The 18,830-nt window shown below is 40.1% G+C and overlaps 2 protein-coding genes across 3 annotated transcripts in view; one reads left to right on the top strand and one right to left on the bottom strand.

Moving 5' to 3' along the window:
* Positions 1 to 14,067, bottom strand: part of LOC126483782 (uncharacterized) — a 61,181-nt gene extending 47,114 nt beyond the window's left edge. The window contains exon 1 of the mRNA XM_050106940.1: positions 13,862 to 14,067. Within this exon, the coding sequence (XP_049962897.1) occupies positions 13,862 to 13,974 (113 nt within the window). The 5' untranslated portion in view covers positions 13,975 to 14,067. The remainder of the gene's footprint in view (positions 1 to 13,861) is intronic.
* A 178-nt stretch (positions 14,068 to 14,245) lies between these two features.
* The window catches only part of LOC126483781 (leucine-rich PPR motif-containing protein, mitochondrial-like), a 167,410-nt gene continuing 162,825 nt past the window's right edge, over positions 14,246 to 18,830 (top strand). The window contains exon 1 of one of the 2 annotated variants that reach the window (XM_050106938.1): positions 14,246 to 14,567. In XM_050106938.1, coding sequence (XP_049962895.1) covers positions 14,401 to 14,567 — 167 coding nt within the window. In that variant the 5' untranslated portion in view covers positions 14,246 to 14,400. The remainder of the gene's footprint in view (positions 14,568 to 18,830) is intronic. The other variant, XM_050106939.1, reaches the window with a different exon arrangement.

The raw sequence follows: 18,830 nt of genomic DNA, 5'->3' as shown, positions 1-18,830 counted from the left end.
GAATAGTCTTAAAAGAAGATAAGGAATGTGCAGAGGTGAAGTTAGAGTGATGTGAGGAAGAGTGTGACTAACAGTTCTTCCAAAATAAGAGCTGGGGCAGAAGATGTGCTCTGTCATTCCCAACCCTCTTCACTGAAACTGTAGTCGACTCGGTATATGATTACATCCGACAGCTAGCAGTGCTGTTGCTAGCCTTCAACTGCAAAACACAAATGGCTGCGATGAAAGAATCTTCTGTAGAACTGCAACAATACAGAGATGCTACCAAAGAGATGCTACCAAAGAGATGTTTCCAAAGTTGTGTTACACAGTTGGTTGAGGCAGGCACACAAAGTGGCCACACCCAGCCCACTGCAACAGCCCAGAGATCTGTTTATGTCACCTCAACTATAGGAGAGGATACCATAAAAGAAAAAAGTCAATAGAATGTATTGAATGTGATAAGGACACAGACAGAATAGTCATGTAAGATTTGGAGTTTATGTTTGGACTGAGGTGGAGCACTGTGTAACAGAATTGTTTTGGCATGCAGTAAACCTTAACCATACAATTAATTGTGAGTTCTTGCTGGCGTGTCTTTAGAGTACAATAACTGCTTCTACAAGGAGACAATAGACAGTGTTCATGCAGAACACCCCAGTAGCAAGGCGGACTCAACTGTGATGCATAGGGCTGCTGACCTGTAAGCAATACAGCCATAGTCTAATTGAGTTACGTGAATGATTAGTAAAGTTTTACTAGAGCCTGCTGATTTTCTAGCAAAGAAAAGTTTTCAAGAAAGCGCAGGGAACTTAATTTCTGCATATCAGTTGTATTGAGCTGCTGTATGTACAGTAACCATCTCAGTTTATAGTCATACTGCAGTCATAAAAGCAAAGTAATCTTCAATTTCCGGCCATCGGTTAATCAGACACGATTCATGGTGTGGATGGACAGACGAGTTCTGTAGAAGTACATAACTTGGGGTTTTGTAGACGAAAAACTCCATGCATGATTCTGGGTCCATATCCATGTCTTCCGAATGGGTGTTTCATGTACACATCTATGTTGATTGCTACACTGCGACAAGGTGTCACCACATTGTGGCTAATGACTTTTGAATACTGGGAAAGAACACTACCAGGTGTCTTCAAAGTGCAAAGGCCTACCTGACAGCAGACCCCAGATATGGATCTGGACCTTCGAAATCTGCACTGACATAGTGGGATCAAATTGTTGTTTCCAGACAGGAACAAAGTCTTGCTAGGATGGGTAGGATGTGTGCACGCTGAGTGTGGATGCTGGATGATCTGGTCACAGTTCGCGAACTACTGAACATGCTGTTGGCTACGGTCAGTCACCATTAGGCTGCTGCCTTGGGGTGTAAGGTGGTGGAGAATCTGGTGCATCACATGCGACACCTCAGGTGCCACTTTTTTTGTCCATGGGCTCTGCTTCCAAGGTATCTCCTAGTTCACACAACATGGTGGATCCGTCCTCACGGCAGGGCGAGTGGCGGGTGGTAATGCGCTCGCATCACTCGATGCGGAGGGCCAATGTGGAGACTGGCCGCCTGATCTCACCCATTCACCCTGTGAGTGGACAGGTGGCCACTCCTTCACATGGTCTGAGCAGGCACACGGGCAGAAGGGTTTACTGGTTATTGGGAGCTCCAATGTTAGGTGGATTATGGAGCCCCTTCGGCAGATAGTGTTCAGGGCTGGAAAGAAAGCCAATGTGCACTCAGTATGTCTGCCAGGAAGCCTCATCAGAAATGTGCATGCGGCCTTGATGTCTGCTATCAAGCACGCAGGTTGCAGTCACCTACAAATTGTGGCTCACGTCGGCACCAATGACACCAGTCCCATGTGATCCGAGGTGATCCTCAGTCTGTACAGGCAGCTAGCAGAGGTGGTGAAGACTCCTGACTTTACCTGCAGGGTGCAAGCAGAGCTTGTAATTTGCAGCATTGTCCCCAGAGTTGATCTGGGTCCTTTGGTTTGGAGCCAAAAGGAGGGTCTCAACCAAATCAACTCTGTGATGGTCTTGGCTGCAGATTTCTGGACCTGCGTATTCGTGTGGGTATTTGTAGGACTCCCCTTGGTAGGTCAGAGGCGCAATACACAAAGGAAGAAGCAACTCTGGTAGCAGAGTACTTGTGGAGTGCACATGAGGAATTTTTAGGCTAGGCGGTAGTTTGAAATGCTCTAATGAACACTCACCAGTCGATTCACACCAAAGGATGTCAAACAGCTTTCAAAATAAAGTCACTTTGACTGTTACAATTTTATCAGTAAACTGTCTAAGTATTCGTAGTAAAGTCCCAGAATTTACTGGCCCTCCAGGAAAGTTCTCGTGCTCCAATTATTCTTGGGACTGAGAGCTGGCTAACATCTGAAGTGGAAAGCTCTGACATATTTAATGATTCGTGGAACGTATATCGGAAAGAAAGATTAGGGGCCATAGCAGGGGAAGTTTTCATTTCTGTTGACAAAAATATTTTCTCTATTGATGTTGTTGTTGAGTGTGACAGTGAAGTAGTCTGGTCGCATATAAGAGGTGTTGGCTTAAACTAAGTTAATTGTTGGATGTTTTTACCGGCTACCTGATTCCGTTCTGGCAGTTCTCGAGTCATTCAAAGAAAGTCTATGGTCAATAGTGCGTAAATACTCAGATCATGCAATACTAGTTGCAAGTGACTAACCTGCGGAGTATAGACTGGGATCTCTATGGATTCATTGCAGTTTCTGAAAATTGTTTTGAGCAGTTAGTTTGGCAGCACACACACAATGGAAATATCTTAGACCTTGTAGCTACAAGCAGGCCAGACCTCATCGACAATGTCAGTATAGACACAGGGATTAGCGATCATGATGTCTTAATAGCAACTACGAAAGTTGCTATAACGATATGAAACTTAATAAATAAGTCAAGAAAGCTGGGAGAGTGTTCCTCCTACAAAATAGCAGAGAAGCAGTTATTAACATCTTACTCAGACAGTGAACTGGCATCACTTAGTACCAGTAAGATGGATGTAAAGGAATTATGGACACAGTTTAAGCAGACTGTAAATCGTGGCCTGGAGAGTTACGTGCCTGGTAAGTGGATAAAAGATGGGGTTTAATAATGAAATTCATAAGATGCTGAGGAAGCAGAGTCTGTTGCACTTTAGGTTCAAAAGGGGATGCACTATTGACGACGAGAGAAGGTTTGTAGAGATTTGTGTGTCTGTGAAAAGATATATGTGCAAAGCATACAACAACTACCACAGTCACACCTTAGGAAAAGATCTGGCAAAGAACCTGAGAAAATTCTTGTCGTATGTAAAATTGCTCAGCGAGTCTAAGGCTTCCATTCAGTCCTTTGTTGACCAGTCTGGTACGCAGCTGAAGATAGCAAAATGAAGGCCAAAGTTTTAAATTTCATGTTCAAAAAATCGTTCATGCAGGAGAAACAAACATACCATCATTTGACTGTTGGACAAACTCCCATATGGACAATATAGAAATAAGCATACCTTGCATAGAGAAACAACATAGAGATTTGAAAACAAATAAATCACCAGGTCTGGATGGAATCACAGTTCAATTTTACAAACACTACACTACGTCATTAGCTGCTTATCTATCTTGCATTTATCGTGAATCTCTCACCCACCACAAAGTCCCAAGCGACTGGAAAAAGCACGGGTGACTCTAGTATATAAGGGAGGTAAAAGAATGGACACACAAAATTACAGACCAATATCCCTAACTTCTATTTTCTGCAGAATCCTTGAACACGTTCTCAGTTTGAATATAATAAATTTTCTTGAGGCAAGGAAGTTTATGTCCACAAATCAGCATGGTTTTAGAAATCATTGCTCATGTAAAACTCAGCTTGCCATTTCTACATCTACATCTACATCCATACTCCGCAAGCTACCTCTATTGGATCTCCCTTCTATTCCAGTCTCGTATTGTTCGTGGAAAGAAGGATTGTTGGCATGCCTCTGTGTGGGCTCTAATCGCTCTGATTTTATCCTCATGGCCTCTTCACGAGATATATGTAGGAGAGAGCAAGATACTGCTTGACTCCTTGGTGAAGGTATGTTCTCGAAACTTTAACAAAAGCCCGTACCAAGCTACTGAGCATCTCTCCTGCAGAGTCTTCCACTGGAGTTTATCTATCACCTCCGTAATGCTTTCGCGATTACTAAATGATCCTGTAATGAAGCACGCTGCTCTCCGTTGGATCTTCTCTATCGCTTCTATCAACATACTGTAATCTACTTCCTTTGTTTTCGGATTGCATTTCCATAGGATTCTTCCAATGAATCTCAGTCAGGTATCTGCTTTACCGACAATCAACTTTATATGATCATTCCATTTTAAATCACTCTTAATGCGTCCTCCCAGATAATTTATGGAATTAACTGCTTCCAGTTGCTGACCTGCTATATTGTAGCTAAATGATAAGGGAGTTTTCTTCCTATGTATTTGCAGCACATTACACTTGTCCCAATTGAGATTCAATTGCCATTCCCTGCACCATGCGTCAATTCACTGCAGATCCTCCTGCATTTCAGTACAATTTTCCATTGTTACAACCTCTCGATATACCACAGCATCATCCGCAAAAAACCTCAGTGAACTTCCGATGTCATCCACAAGGTCATTTATGTATATTGTAAATAGCAACGGTCCTACGACACTCCCCTGTGGCACACCTGAAATCACTCTTACTTCGGAAGACTTCTCTCCATTAAGAATGACATGCTGCATTCTGTTATCTAGGAACTCTTCAATCCAATCACACAATTGGTCTGATAGTCCATATGCTCTTACTTTGTTCATTAAACGACTGTGGGGAACTGTATCTAACGCCTTGCGGAAGTCAGAAACACGGCATCTACCTGGGAACCCGTGTCTATGGCCCTCTGAGTCTCGTGGACGAATAGTGCGAGCTCGGTTTCACACGATCGTCTTTTTTGAAACACATGCTGATTCCTACAGAGTAGATTTCTAGTCTCCAGAAAAGTCATTATACTCTAACATAATACGTGTTCCAAAATTCTACAACTGATTGATGTTAAAGAGATACAGGTCTACAGTTCTGCACATCTGTTCGACGTCCCTTCTTGAAAGCGGGGATGACCTGTGCCCTTTTCCAATCCTTTGTAACGCTATGCTCTTCTAGAGACCTACGGTACACCGCTGCAAGAAGAGGGGCAAGTTCCTTCGTGTACTCTCGAACTGGTATCCCATCAGGTCCAGCGGCCTTTCCTTTTTCGAGCGATTTTAATTGTTTCTCTATCCCTCTGTCGTCTATTTCGATATCTACCATTTTGTCATCTGTGCGACAATCTAGAGAAGGAACTACAGTGCAGTCTTCCTCTGTGAAACAGCTTTGGAAAAAGACATTTAGTATATCGGTCTTTAGTCTGTCATCCTCTGTTTCGGTACCATTTTGGTCACAGAGTGTCTGGACATTTTGTTTTGATCCACCTACAGCTTTCACATAACACCAAAAATTCTTAGGATTTTCTGCCAAGTCAGTACATAGAACTTTACTTTCGAATTCATTGAACGCCTCTCGCATAGCCCTCCTCACACTATATTTCACTTCGCATAATTTTTGTTTGTCTGCAAGGCTTTGGCTATGTTTACGTTTACTGTGAAGTTGGGTCATTCCACGCCAAGTGGTCTAGAGGGTCCCACATGACCCTCATGGATTTTGATGAAATTTTGTATGAACATTCACACATCTTCTCAATGAACACTGGTCAAGTTTCAGTTTCAGAAATTCAATACTTTTGGAGATACAGTCACTTGTTTAAGACCATAGCGCAGCTTTCTATAGTGCGTCCTTGAATTTTCAGCAACTTTGAGATGAGATATCTCTGTAAGTATTTGCATGAAAGAAACAAATCTTGGCCATCTTATACAACTTTTAGAGCTCTTTAAAGTAAAATATTAAGAAAGGATTTCTGAGCAATTTTCATATAGATAATTTGAAGCAAAGTTGGGCAAAAAAATAGCTGTTAAAAAAAAAAAAATGCGAATTTAGTCTTTTATATCTCCAAAAGTAATTGTGGGATGTACATGAAACTTTGCACACCATAACTCACCAACACAAGGTCTTAGAATATAAAATTTCATTCTCCTATTGCTTTCCATTATTTCACAAATCTAGGGTGAAGTTGATGATTTTTCAAATAGTGCTAAAAATGGGTATTTTTAGTCAAATTTTTCAAAAAAGTTTTCTCCAAACTCTTCTAAACTATGGTCATTAGAAAGAGCATATTCTAAACTATCTAGAAAAGTGGATTTGGCTTTGCAATGCAAGCATATAAGGCCCTAAAAAGGAGCATCATCAAAGAGGCACACTGGAAGTTTGAACACATTTTTCTGGCACTCAAATTATACCTGAAATCTTTTATTTTGCCTTATACATGTTTATTAATGTCTGGGATAAGTGAAATTAGAAGTCCTGATGAATAGGACCTAGCTTAAGTCCGAATAGCAAAAGAATAAAAATAGAAACAAAGTTATTTCTTAATTGTCACCCCCTCCCCTCCTCTCTCTCTCTCTCTCTCTCTCTCTCTCTCTCTCTCACACACACACACACACACACACACAATTATTATTAAGAATGAATGTAAATGGTAAAATTTATTTGCAATAATCATCTAATTATTAGTTGCCTGTTTAATGAACAACACCAGCTTACTGGTGGAAAAGAAGTGTATAAATGAGTTGCTATGGTCCATGGTGGCTTAACCACTTCTAGTTTCATTTCACCTGAGAAAACCAGCATTCCCATTGCCATAGGGGCCATGCCCGATAGCTTAGCAACAACAGCCACAGGTGGGTTTCTTTACCACAGGATTCCAAGCCTGATAAGGGTTTCTTTACACAGGTTCCCAAGCCTGATAGTAAAATTATTTAAGTGCCCTGTGTAAAATTAGAAGGCACTCTTGGGTTCCTTAGATTAATTCCTCTAACCTATTTCAATTTTTGATATGCTACATTAATTTTCTGATGAATATCAAGAGGAATGGTGTATTGCCAGCCAGACGAATTTACTGATGGAGCTGGAATAACTGCAATAATGTGGTGTTCTGGAACCCAGCACTTGTCACTTCTTGGTGGCCAATAAAATGAATTTGCTGCCATGTGGGTGCATAAAGTTTATTAATGCATCCATTTGCTCTGTGGAGGTCTCACAGATATTCCCAATCCACCACCCGTTTTCATAGATGCATGCAACATATTGTCCTGGTTGGAGAGCAGACATTAATATGCCTCCTTCATTAATGTGACCCATTTTAGCTAGAAAAGATGTTCATCATTTGAAACTCTGCTGACCTGAGTTGCTGTTTCATCAATAGGTAAAAAGTGATGATTTTCTCTAGTGCCTGCTACAGTTTGTCCAAGTTTAAACCTCTCTTCCTGTGACACAATATTTTTTTTCAATTTCATCTTTACTGACGAAAACAAATTTAATTCCATTAATGTTTTCAGAGCAGAAGTGAAACAGATCTAGGGGAGTAAGAATTTGTCCTTTAAGTGGCTGTTGCAAGCTTGCTCTTGCTGCTGACCGCTTTGTTGTACCTCCAATCCCATCACAAGGTGATTTCCCGTGACCAGTAGCTAAAAAATTCCATTCGGCTGTCATTCCAAAATCACTCTTATGATAGCACAAATGTAGGAAATTCTTGAAATTTTTATATTGAGCACTGGAGCCATCACTGAAATAATAAATGTGGGATATCTGCGCGAACCGTGCTTTTATATATTTGATGAGCTCCTTGACAAAAACGTGAACTGTAATAGTGTCATGCCGCAAACAATCACTGATAATGCAAAAATTTAAAGATTCTACTTTCTCATTTTGACAAAAGTAGATAACAAATGGATGAATTGTTGCTTGACTATTGTCCCAGTGGAAGCCTTGCACAGCATCCTGAATGATAAAAGAATAATTTTCTGCAAAATCCATTAGGACAACAAGCTCTTCGTATTTCAGATGACATTTAAGGCCTTTAAGATGCAAGCTTTGATGCTTGGCAATGTAATGATGGCATGACAGACTCCATATTTTATTTTTTACATCTCCAATAAATTCATCCACTACCATTTGCTTCGTGTCCAGTGGGGCCCGATCCGTATGTATCCATTGCTTAAACACAATAACTTCCTGTGGCTCATGATCTAGGAAATAGCTGACAATTTCAGATGCTATGGCTTCGGGCCCAGGACACCTTTCACAGCGATGTAACATGCACTGTTTAGAGTTCAAACTGCAAACTGCCTTGCTGAGAATCTCCTTATAACTTTCACGTATACCAGCTCCGCTAAGCATAAGCTTAACATTTTGGTGAATTGCACAGACGTGAACTGCATGGATTCCAGCTGATCCTACTGTTACACACCATTTGGGTCTAAGTTAACAAAACTTTGAGAACCCTATTTCTGGACCATTTATATTCTTATAGATAACATACATTTCCCGTAAACTGCAAAGTAACAATCTTTTCTCCAGGTATGTCTTTCTGTCTAACTGAAATACTATCTTTTTTTCCAGGGCACACCCTACTATACTCATCATCTTCAAAAAAATTTCGCACTCTACTAGCAACTTCTGCTGGTAATTTCCTGCTTTGCCTATTTTCGGGAAGTGCCAGAATGCCCTTCTCTGCCTTAAGCTTCTTCACCATTCTTTTGGACACGACGAACTGAGCTGCTGTTTGTCTGACTGTCCAATGTACAGATGCCAAGGTTAAAATTTGCATCTGTTCTTTATGAATTGCATTCTGCATCTTGGCTTTCAGTTCAGTCAGCAAATGTGCATAGTCGGCACAGTTTCCACATTCCTTAATTTCACTAGCATCTTCAATTTGTCGATTTACTCCCATTGCATTTACAATTCTGCTTTTAATCACATTTTGAGCCTTTTGAATTTTCTTCTTCACATATTGGGGCTTATCTCTGTAGCTTACTGTTCTCTTCAGTGGTGAAATACCGATAGACAATAAGCTACTATTTAATTCTTCTTTTGGTTTAAAGTCCTCATCAGAATGTGACGGTGAGGCTGATAAAGCTTCGTCCAAGTGTTTATTTAAGGTAGTCATGCAAGCCGGACAAATTTTCTGACCTGGCTTTATGTTATTAACAAACTGCTTCTTCAACATATCAGAAGCCTTATTAGCTGTTTCAGTATCAAGAGTGCGAATTCCTGCCTTAACATTATGATTCACTTTCCCAAAGGGATTGAAGCATTTTTTTTGTAACCTCTCATATTGTGTCAATAACAAGGATTCATGGTGTAGGCAAACTTGAGAGATATTGTCCAGCTTTGCTTCAGAACGTCGGACCAACAACTCTTTTTCCTCATAACTAAAATCCGCAAACCATTTTAAAGCAGCTTTTTTGGCAAAGAAAGTGACATGACACTTTGTTCCACCATCTCCTTAACCAATTGAGCAGGAAGGTATGCTGTTCCCTTCTGCATCCATCTCTAATCAGTAACTAAATAATGTATTTGGCCTCTAAGTGCAAATTATAATCTGCTTAAATTTCAGACAAACTGCTACTGAATGAAATTATACGAATGTATAACACCAATGAAAAAATCTAATACGAGATATATGCTATAAAAGACACAATCAAAACAATTTTTTGTAAATTTGATTACAAACTTTGATGGTCTTACGAATCACTTAACAAGCCACACTCAGTCAAGAGAACCCACTAACTATGCTCCAAACACACCACTGAAATACTGATTGTTCAAACAAGGCTCACACTTTTTTGAAAAATTTGACTAAAAATATCCATTTTTAGCACTTTTTGAAAAATCGTCAACTTCACCCTAGATTTGTGAAATAATGGAAAGCGATAGGAGAATGAAATTTTATATTCTAAGACCTTGTGTTGGTGAGTTACGGTGTGCAAAGTTTCATGTACATCCCACAATTACTTTTGGAGATATAAAAAACTAAAGTTCGCATTTTTTTTAAATAGCTATTTTTTCGCCCAACTTTGCTTCAAATTATCTATATGAAAATTGCTCAGAAATCGTTTTTTTAATATTTTACTTACAGAGTTCTAAAAGTTGTATAAGATGGCCAAGATTTGTTTCTTTCATGCAAATACTTACAGAGATATCTCATCTCAAGTTGCTGAAAATTCAAGGACACACTATAGAAAGCTGTGCTATGGTCTTAAACAAGTGACTATCTCGGAAAGTACTGAATTTCTGAAACTGAAACTTTACCAGTGTTGTTCATTGAGAACATGTGTGAATGTTCATACAAAATTTCATCAAAATCCATGATGGTCATGTGGGAACATTTCTCGATATTAGACCACTTGGCACGGAATGGCCCAGTTCCCTTTGTTTCCGCAGCAGTTTTTTAACTCGGCTGTTGTACCACAGTGGGTCTTTTCCATCTCTTACGATCTTGCTTGGCGCATACTCATCTAACGCATATTGTACGATGGTTTTGAACTTTGGCCACTGATCCTCAAAACTATCTGTACTTGAGACAAAACTTTTGTGTTGAGCCGTCAGGTATTCTGAAATCTGCTTCTTGTCACTTTTGCTAAACAGAAAAATCTTCCTACCGTTTTTAATATTTCTACTTATGGCTGAAATCATCGATGCAGTAACCGCTTTATGATCGCCGATTCCTCATTCTGCGTTAACTGTTTCAAATAGTTCGGGTCTGTTTGTCACCAGAAGGCCTAATATGTTATCACCATGAGTTGGTTCTCTGTTTAACTGCTCAAGGTAGTTTTCAGATAAAGCACTTAAAAAAATGTCAGTGGATTCTTTGTCCCTGCCACCCGTTATGAACATTTGAGTCTCCCAGTCTATATCTGGCAAATTAAAATCTCCACCCAGAACTATAACATGGTGGGGAAATCTACTCGAAATATTTTCCAAATTATTATTTCCAGCCACAACAGCTGCTGAGCCAGGGGGCCTATAGAGACATCCAATTACCATGTCTGAGCCTGCTTTAACCGTGACCTTCACCCAAATTATTTCACAGTTCTGATATCCGTCAATTTCCTTCGATACTATTGCACTTCTTATCGCTATAAACACGCCTCCTCCTTCACTGTCCAGCCTGTCTCTGCGGTATACATTCCAATCCGAGTTTAGAATTTCATTACTGTTTACATCTGGTTTCAGCCAACTTTCTGTCCCTAGTACTGTGTGGGCATTGTGGCCGTTTATTAATGAGAGCAGTTCTCGGACCTTTCTATAGACGCTCCTGCAGTTTACTATTAGCACATCAATGTTATTCCCTGTCGCATTTTGCCTACTCCTACATTGCCGCGTCTCAGGAGGCGTCTTGTCAGGCCTAGTGAGGGAATTCTCTAACCTAAAAAACCCACATGTGCACATCACACGTACTCCGCTACCCTTGTAGCCACTTCCTGCGTGTAGTGCACGCCTGACCTATTCAGGAGGACCCTACATTTCTCCACCTGATATAATGAGAACTGTGGATGAAGGGCAACAGGCAGATTCCACATTTCTAGATTTCTGGAAAGCATTTGACACAGTCCCCCACTGCAGGCAGTTAATGAAAGTACGAGCATATAGAATAAGCTCACAGCTATGTGAACGTCTCAAAGACTTCTTAAATAACAGAACTCAGTGTGCTGTCCTCGGCGGTGAGTGTTCATCAGAGACAAGGGAATTATCAGCAGTGCCCTAGGGAAGTGAGATAGGACTGCTGTTGTTCTCTATATACATAAATGATTTGGCGGATAGGTTGGGCAGCAGTCTGTGGTTGTTTGCTGATGATGCTGTGGCATATGATAAGGTGTTGAAATTGAGTGATTGTAGGATGCTACAAGATGACTTAGACAAAATTTCCAGGTGGTGTGATGAATGGCAGATAGCCCGAAATGTGGAAAACGGTAAGCTAATGCAGATGAATAGGAAGGAAAAACCTGTAATGTTCACATACAGTATAACCAGCATTTACTTTGACACAGTCAAGTCGTTTAAATATATGGGTGTAACGTTGCAAAGTGATAGGAGGTGGACCAAGAATGTGAAAACTGTGGTAGGGATGGGAACTGATCAACTTCAGTTTATTGGGAGAATTTTAGGAAAGAGTGGTTCACCTGCAAAGGAGAGAGCATAAAGGACACTAGTGTGACCTATTCTTGAGTAGGCCTACTGCTCGAGTGTTTGGGATCCACGCCAGGTCGGATTGAAGAAAGACATTGAAGCAATTCAGAGGTGGACTGCTAGATTTGGTACTGGTCGGTTTGAACAACATGTATGTGTTATGGAGATGCTCCAGGAACTCCTAGAGAACCAGCATTTGAAGCCAACTGCCAAACGATTCTGCTGCTACCAACATAGATCACGCCACGAAGGTAAGATACGAGAAATTAGGGCTCATATGGAGGCGTACAGACAGTAATTTTTCCCTCGCTCAATTTGTGAGCAGAACAGGAGAGGAAGAGACAAGTAGTGGTACAGAGTATCCTCCACCATGTATCTTAGGGCGGCTTGCAGAGTATCTATGTATATGTAGATGAATTGGCCACGTATTCCAGGAGTTTGCATCGAGTCCCTGTTAAAATGCTTGTTCTGTAGGCCTACCTGTATCTAGTGCGGTTTCCTTTCTACCAAGTTTCAATACTGGTATAACTGCAATAAAAGTTGTGTAAAATAGTATAAAATGTACATATGTAATTATCATCCAGTGGGCCTCAGATAAATCGATCAACAATACAAATGACAGTTTAATTAAAATAACTATTATTATACCATTGCTTATGTTTTGTTAACGAATCTCTAGAAACAAAATTCTAAGTCTTTAAATCAATTTCTGTTAGTCCACGTCCAATTTCAATTGTAACTATTAAAGACATTTGTGTTGAAATTTCAGATAACTCAGTGTGTTTACACATTCTGTTATTCTTTATTAATTGTAATTTTTGTTTAACCTGTAAATTGGGGTTATGATAACTTTTATTGTATATTACAATTGTCTTATCCCATACCCATCGTATAACCGTAAGTGATACACGGGATGAATGAATGAATCAATCAAATCACGAACTGGGGGGGGGGGGGGGGGGACGCATGGGGATGGAGGGGGGGGGGGGGGCGGCTTGAGCTAAAATGTCTACACTGCATTTCGATACCAACAACGGAAATAATCACAGGTAGTGAAGCCGAATGAATTACTACGCTATCGGTGTGTAAGGAAATGAACACACATTCTATGCGAAATGGTTCTCACAAATGTGGCATAAGTACAAATGTATAAAACATATTTTCCATTAACGATGTCCCAAACATGTAAATGTAGGCCTTAAAATACACTGCCGTGAACGTAATAATCTTGGGCTACTAGAGCTAAGTGCCATCGAACAGAAAAAAGTTACATATTTTGATCACAAAAGTGCGCTGAATACGTGGCCTTTAGGCAGAAAGTCTCTAAGGAGATCTATGACAATATTGGCACTGAATGACAAAACATTTGCCTTGTAACCGGACTTTACTTACGACTCTCGTTATTTGATAACTATTAAGATATACATCAACTGGTTCATCTAAGAAACTAGTCAGTGGATTACTAACTACGCGAAACTGACTGAATGCAAAGCATTCACGATAGGTACTTAATATCGAAAATAACATATCCGTTGGGAAAACAAGACTGGTGGACATAGCTAGCAATGGTAAATAACAAAACAGACAAGCCATATGGAGGCAGGAATGAGTTCTAGTTTGAGGCAATGACAGAAACTGGCAGCAACAGGTGCGAATATTATTCGTACAACATTTTGGGCTAAGTTAACATGAAACAGGTGTTGAAGCTTGAGCTCTGTTTGAAATATGCATTGAGTTGGCTTACTCGATGTCCTTGCAAATTCCTTTAAAAATGCTTTCCATGGTTCTTCGAAATAACTGTGTTTTCACACACTCAGGTCTCTTGTCACCAGTATTTACCATTTTACTTTCATCCATCGCAATACAATTTAAATTCTGCGGAAATAGTGAACAATCATAAAACGCGCGCACTTTATAAAAACATACAATCTACTACTACTCATAGCATCTTTGATTACACAGTTAGGAGCAAAAAGAACGTAGAACTAAGCAAATTCTACTGAAGTGGATTAAAAATTAAGAAAAAACAATGATAATTTATAATAAACTTTAAAAACACATTATTTTGGTGATAACAATTGAAATGTAGAATTGCTTCAGAGATACTAGGCCTCAAACGGGTGGCGTTGCTTGCAAGGCGTGCTTCGTTGATGTCGCCGGCATCGAAGTAAACAGTAAACACTGACGTGATGCAGACATACAGTCATGCGTAGTTGTTAATTAGTGATAAAAAAAGAAGCAAAAGTCAGCTGCTTTCCTTTGAATTCATCTTTCAGTTCGGTTATGATGTTTCGAGTGACGCTTTGGCGACGATTAATAGCAAGTCGCGCAACTGATCGTTGCTTACGAGCCCGAGCATTGCAAGAATATCCCAGAATCCTACAAACTCCGCCGATAAATAGTTACATTAAAAACTTAGCATCTCGCAGTTACGTGACTTCTACGTTAATGTAAGTTCGAAAGTCTGTTGTAATATAATTGTTATATAATTTATTTTCCACAATGCATACTGTGCAAATCAAAATATATAAAATGAGATGCAAATCGCTGCAAACAGCATTGCAATTGAGACTTTTTTTTTATTTTCGCCACCAGTTTGGGCAGCTCATTGCGGTAGTAATGCTAGGGTCATATATTTCTGGATGTCCAGAAGTCTTCGAAGGAAGCACTTGAGATACTTTTTCCCAGCATCCAGAAACATATTGTCCCAGTAGGCCTATGCCAAAATCGATTGTTTTTGACAGATGCATATGGGGCCTGAAGATTGCGTAATGAATAGCCGAAACTGTTAGCGAAAATAAAATAACGTTTCAACTGCAAAGCTATTTGACGAATTTCATTGTTAAATATTTGACCACCCGCTGTCCCATGTCCGCAGTGGATCAACAGATATATAGTAAGGTTTCATCCCGATGCATTCGCTCGAGATCGGTTCCTCTGTATCTGTTGCAGTTAGTCTAATTTCGTCTTCGCGCTAATTAGATTCGTTCGCAAATTCGCCACTTAATCCTGGTTCTTGAAACTTTGTAAGAAGGGTTTTGCGGAAATGTTGACACATGTCTTCAAGCGTCTACACACACACACACACACACAAACACACACACACACAAACAAAGTCTACGGCACAGTCATGAGAAGATACTCCTCAACCACTCTCATGGTCCATGGACACAAACATTGTTCATATTTCCAGAATTCATAGGTCGATTCAACCAAAGTAGGCAATCCCATCCGTCTGCTTTACCTGAAATGTTGTGGCATTACGTCATAGTGTGTGTGTTTTTGAGTCCAGTTGAGTCAGTATAAGGCATTGTTGTATTTGGTGGTGCTCTCTTACTTGTAATGTTTATGTTTGGAAGTTGTTAGTGAGTCATTTGACCTTGTGAGTTGAGTATGTCAGGTTGTTATTGAAACAGTTTATTCTGGGTAGTAACAACAACAGCTTGTCAAGCTTCAGTGATCATGAGTGCCTGATAATATGTCAACAACCATGAAACTACTTATGACCAAAGAAATTAACCGTATCTGTTGGACAGTTATTTTTATATGTACACTGTCTGAAAATGAAATTGAAGCACCAGAAGACATAGTAGGATGTCAATGTAACTTTGAACACACATGTATCTTTGGTGGGTATGTAAATGAGTAGATTTTCCACCAGAGTGCATAGGAGGTATCAAGTGAAATTTGTGACTGGATTGAAGACTTTTTGGTAGGGAGGATGGAGAGTCACTGTCAGATGCACGGGTAACTTCGGGTGTGCCCCAGAGGAGTGTGTTGGGATCTTCACTGTTCATGTTGTATATTAATGACCTTATAGACAATATTAATTCTAAAACCAGGCTTTTTGTGGATGATGCAGTTATCTATAATGAAATAGTATCTGAGAGAAGCTGCATAAATAGCCAGTCGGATCTTGATAAGATTTCAACATGGTGCAGAGATTGGCAACTTGCTCCAAATGTTCATAAATATAAAATTGCTCACTTCACAAAATGAAAAAAAATGTACTTAGTATCATGAGACTGTAATATCAATGTGTCAATTTTGGAATTGGCTAAGTCATACAAATACCTGGGTGTAATGCTCTTTAGGGATTTGAAATGGAATTATCACACAGGTTCAGTCATGGCTAAAGTAGGTGGTAGACATCTGTTTATTGGTAGAATACTGAGGAAGTGCAATCAGTCTACAAAAGACATTGCTTACAAATAACTCATGTGACACATCCTAGAATACTGCTCAAGAGTGTGGGACCCATACCACACAAGGCTAACGGGGGATATTGAATGCAAGCACAAAAGGACAGCACAAATGGTCACAGATTTGTTTAATCCATGGGAGAGAGTTGCAGAGATACTGAAGGAAATGGCAGACTCTTGAAGACAGACATAAACTATCCCCAGAAAGTCTGTTTACAAAGTTTCAAGAACCAGCTTTAAGTGATTGCTCTAAGGATATACTACAACTCCCTATGTGTCAGTCACACAGGGATCATGGGGATAAGATTAGAATAGCCGGCTGCGGTGGCCGTGCGGTTCTAGGCGCTTCAGTCCGGAACCGCGTGACTGCTACGGTCGCAGGTTCGAATCCTGCCTCGGGCATGGATGTGTGTGATGTGCTTAGGTTAGTTAGGTTTAAGTAGTTCTAAGTTCTAGGGGACTGACGACCTAAGATGTTAAGTCCCATAGTGCTCAGAGCCATTTAAGATTAGAATAATTACTGGATACACACAGGCATTCAAACAATCATTCTTCCCACACTCCATATGTGAGTGGAACAGGAAGAAAGCCTAATAACTGGTGCACTGAGATGTACCATCTGCCATGGACCTCATGGTGGTTTGCAGATTATAGATATAAATGTTGAGTTGTTACCAGGCTTGGTAGGGTATGTAGATGGCGTGAACAACATTGTATGTTTAGTGATCACAGTCAACAACAGAGATATGCCACATACGCGATTGAGGCAGCATTATCAGCATGTGGCAACAGTTTGAAAGGAGCCTCATTGTGTGTCTCCATTTGGCTGGTTGGTTGAATGGTGCATTGTCCAGATTTACATTTGGAGAGAGAGTGTCCCAGTAACTTGACTACATGGGCCTCGTTTTCATGGTCCTGGTCAACCATGTCTTACCACTAAAAAGGAGGATAGCTGTATTGTGCATGTAAGCACATCATAACCCCCCTCATGTCTGGACCTGCCATCCAAGAACAAGTGATGAACTCCCTGCAACATTCTGTATCATTCCACATCATGAACTGCTGATGATTTGTGTCACTTTGTCTTCATCGATGAATCGCTGTTCTACACTACTCTGGATGGCCATCATCGGTGATTGTGATGGTGACTTGGGGTGAGGCTCCATTATTCCAGTGGGCCAGTATTGCGTTGGGAGGCATCGGATATTACTTCAGCCCATGGCTGGTAGTGATTGAGTGAACTCTGATAGTATAATAGTACGTCATGGAAGTTCTACATCCTCATATGTTACCTCTGTCGTGACAATATTATACGTCATTGTTCAACTGGACAATGCTCATATTTGTAAATTTGACTTGATTTTCAGCATTACAGAAGTATCCAGTTCCACCCGTCTGCTTCGACCCAGGACACCGGTGTATACAAAATGACAATGATATCACTACATACACACACCAACAAACACAGACAAAAATAAACATGACAGAATAATATCTCATGCCAAAAATAAAATGAAACTAACTGGATAACTGTGGAAAATTGAAAATTGGGGCGTATGTCATGGGTCAAAGCTGATGGGTGGAGTCGGACACTTCCATTGACTCCGATTTTCTAATAAATGCTATAATATCACATACCCTCCAAATACGTGAAGCTTCATTTTGTTTCCTCTTCCCCTTCTAGGGGCTTCAGTATTTATTTATTTATTTTTTTTTAGTAATTTTTCTCCTCCAGGCTGTGTATTATCAGTGAGCATCCCTTTGCTCAGATCGAGGGATTGGCTACTGGGCAGCACCAGAGGCTGGACCAGGTTTTCTCTTCCTCATAGAACACAGTGTTGTAACTGCAATAGGCATAAGTGACTTGATGTAGTGGAGGCCAAAATTGTAACATAAAATTCCCCTTGGTGTAGAAAGTTGCACTCTAAGCACATCATTCACAGTAAAACATTCATATGCATATTGTTTCAAGGCACAGTTCTTCTCCAGCAATTCAGATTTCTAACTTGGAACCAAATACAAAGGGTCAAGAGATATTTAATATCACCATACATCCCTTCCTTTTTTCACAGTCAATGTCACTTCAATATTGCATGTTAGCTTTTGTCACAGGATCTTTAGCTGGGGTTTGTTTAACAATTTTTCTGGTGTTTTGCCAGCCACTTGTGTTCATTGTTCATGCAATGGAGGGTGAACATTTGACAATACTAGCCATTTATGCTGTTGAGATGGCAGAAAATATGTTAAACAAACATTGGCCAAAGATCTTGAGACAAAAGGCAACAGGCAATACATCGACAAGTTGGCATGAAACCCTGAACAGTAACTTTCCCTCTCTCATGTGTTACTCCCTGTTTGTGCTAATTGCAGTCATTTTTCCTGCATTTGTTTCTTGATATTATTCTTAGAACACGTTTCCACTGACTGGCTGGTGCAAAAGCTTCTCTTGGCATTTCACACCATCATAGTTACATGTAGATAAACAGAAAAGAATAATTTTAGTTGATGGCT

This window comes from Schistocerca serialis, chromosome 6 (assembly GCF_023864345.2).
Source record: "Schistocerca serialis cubense isolate TAMUIC-IGC-003099 chromosome 6, iqSchSeri2.2, whole genome shotgun sequence".
In the NCBI taxonomy this organism is placed as follows: Eukaryota; Metazoa; Arthropoda; class Insecta; order Orthoptera; family Acrididae; genus Schistocerca; species Schistocerca serialis.
Note: the sequence above shows the minus strand (reverse complement) of the source record. Positions and strands in the feature narration are given on the sequence as shown.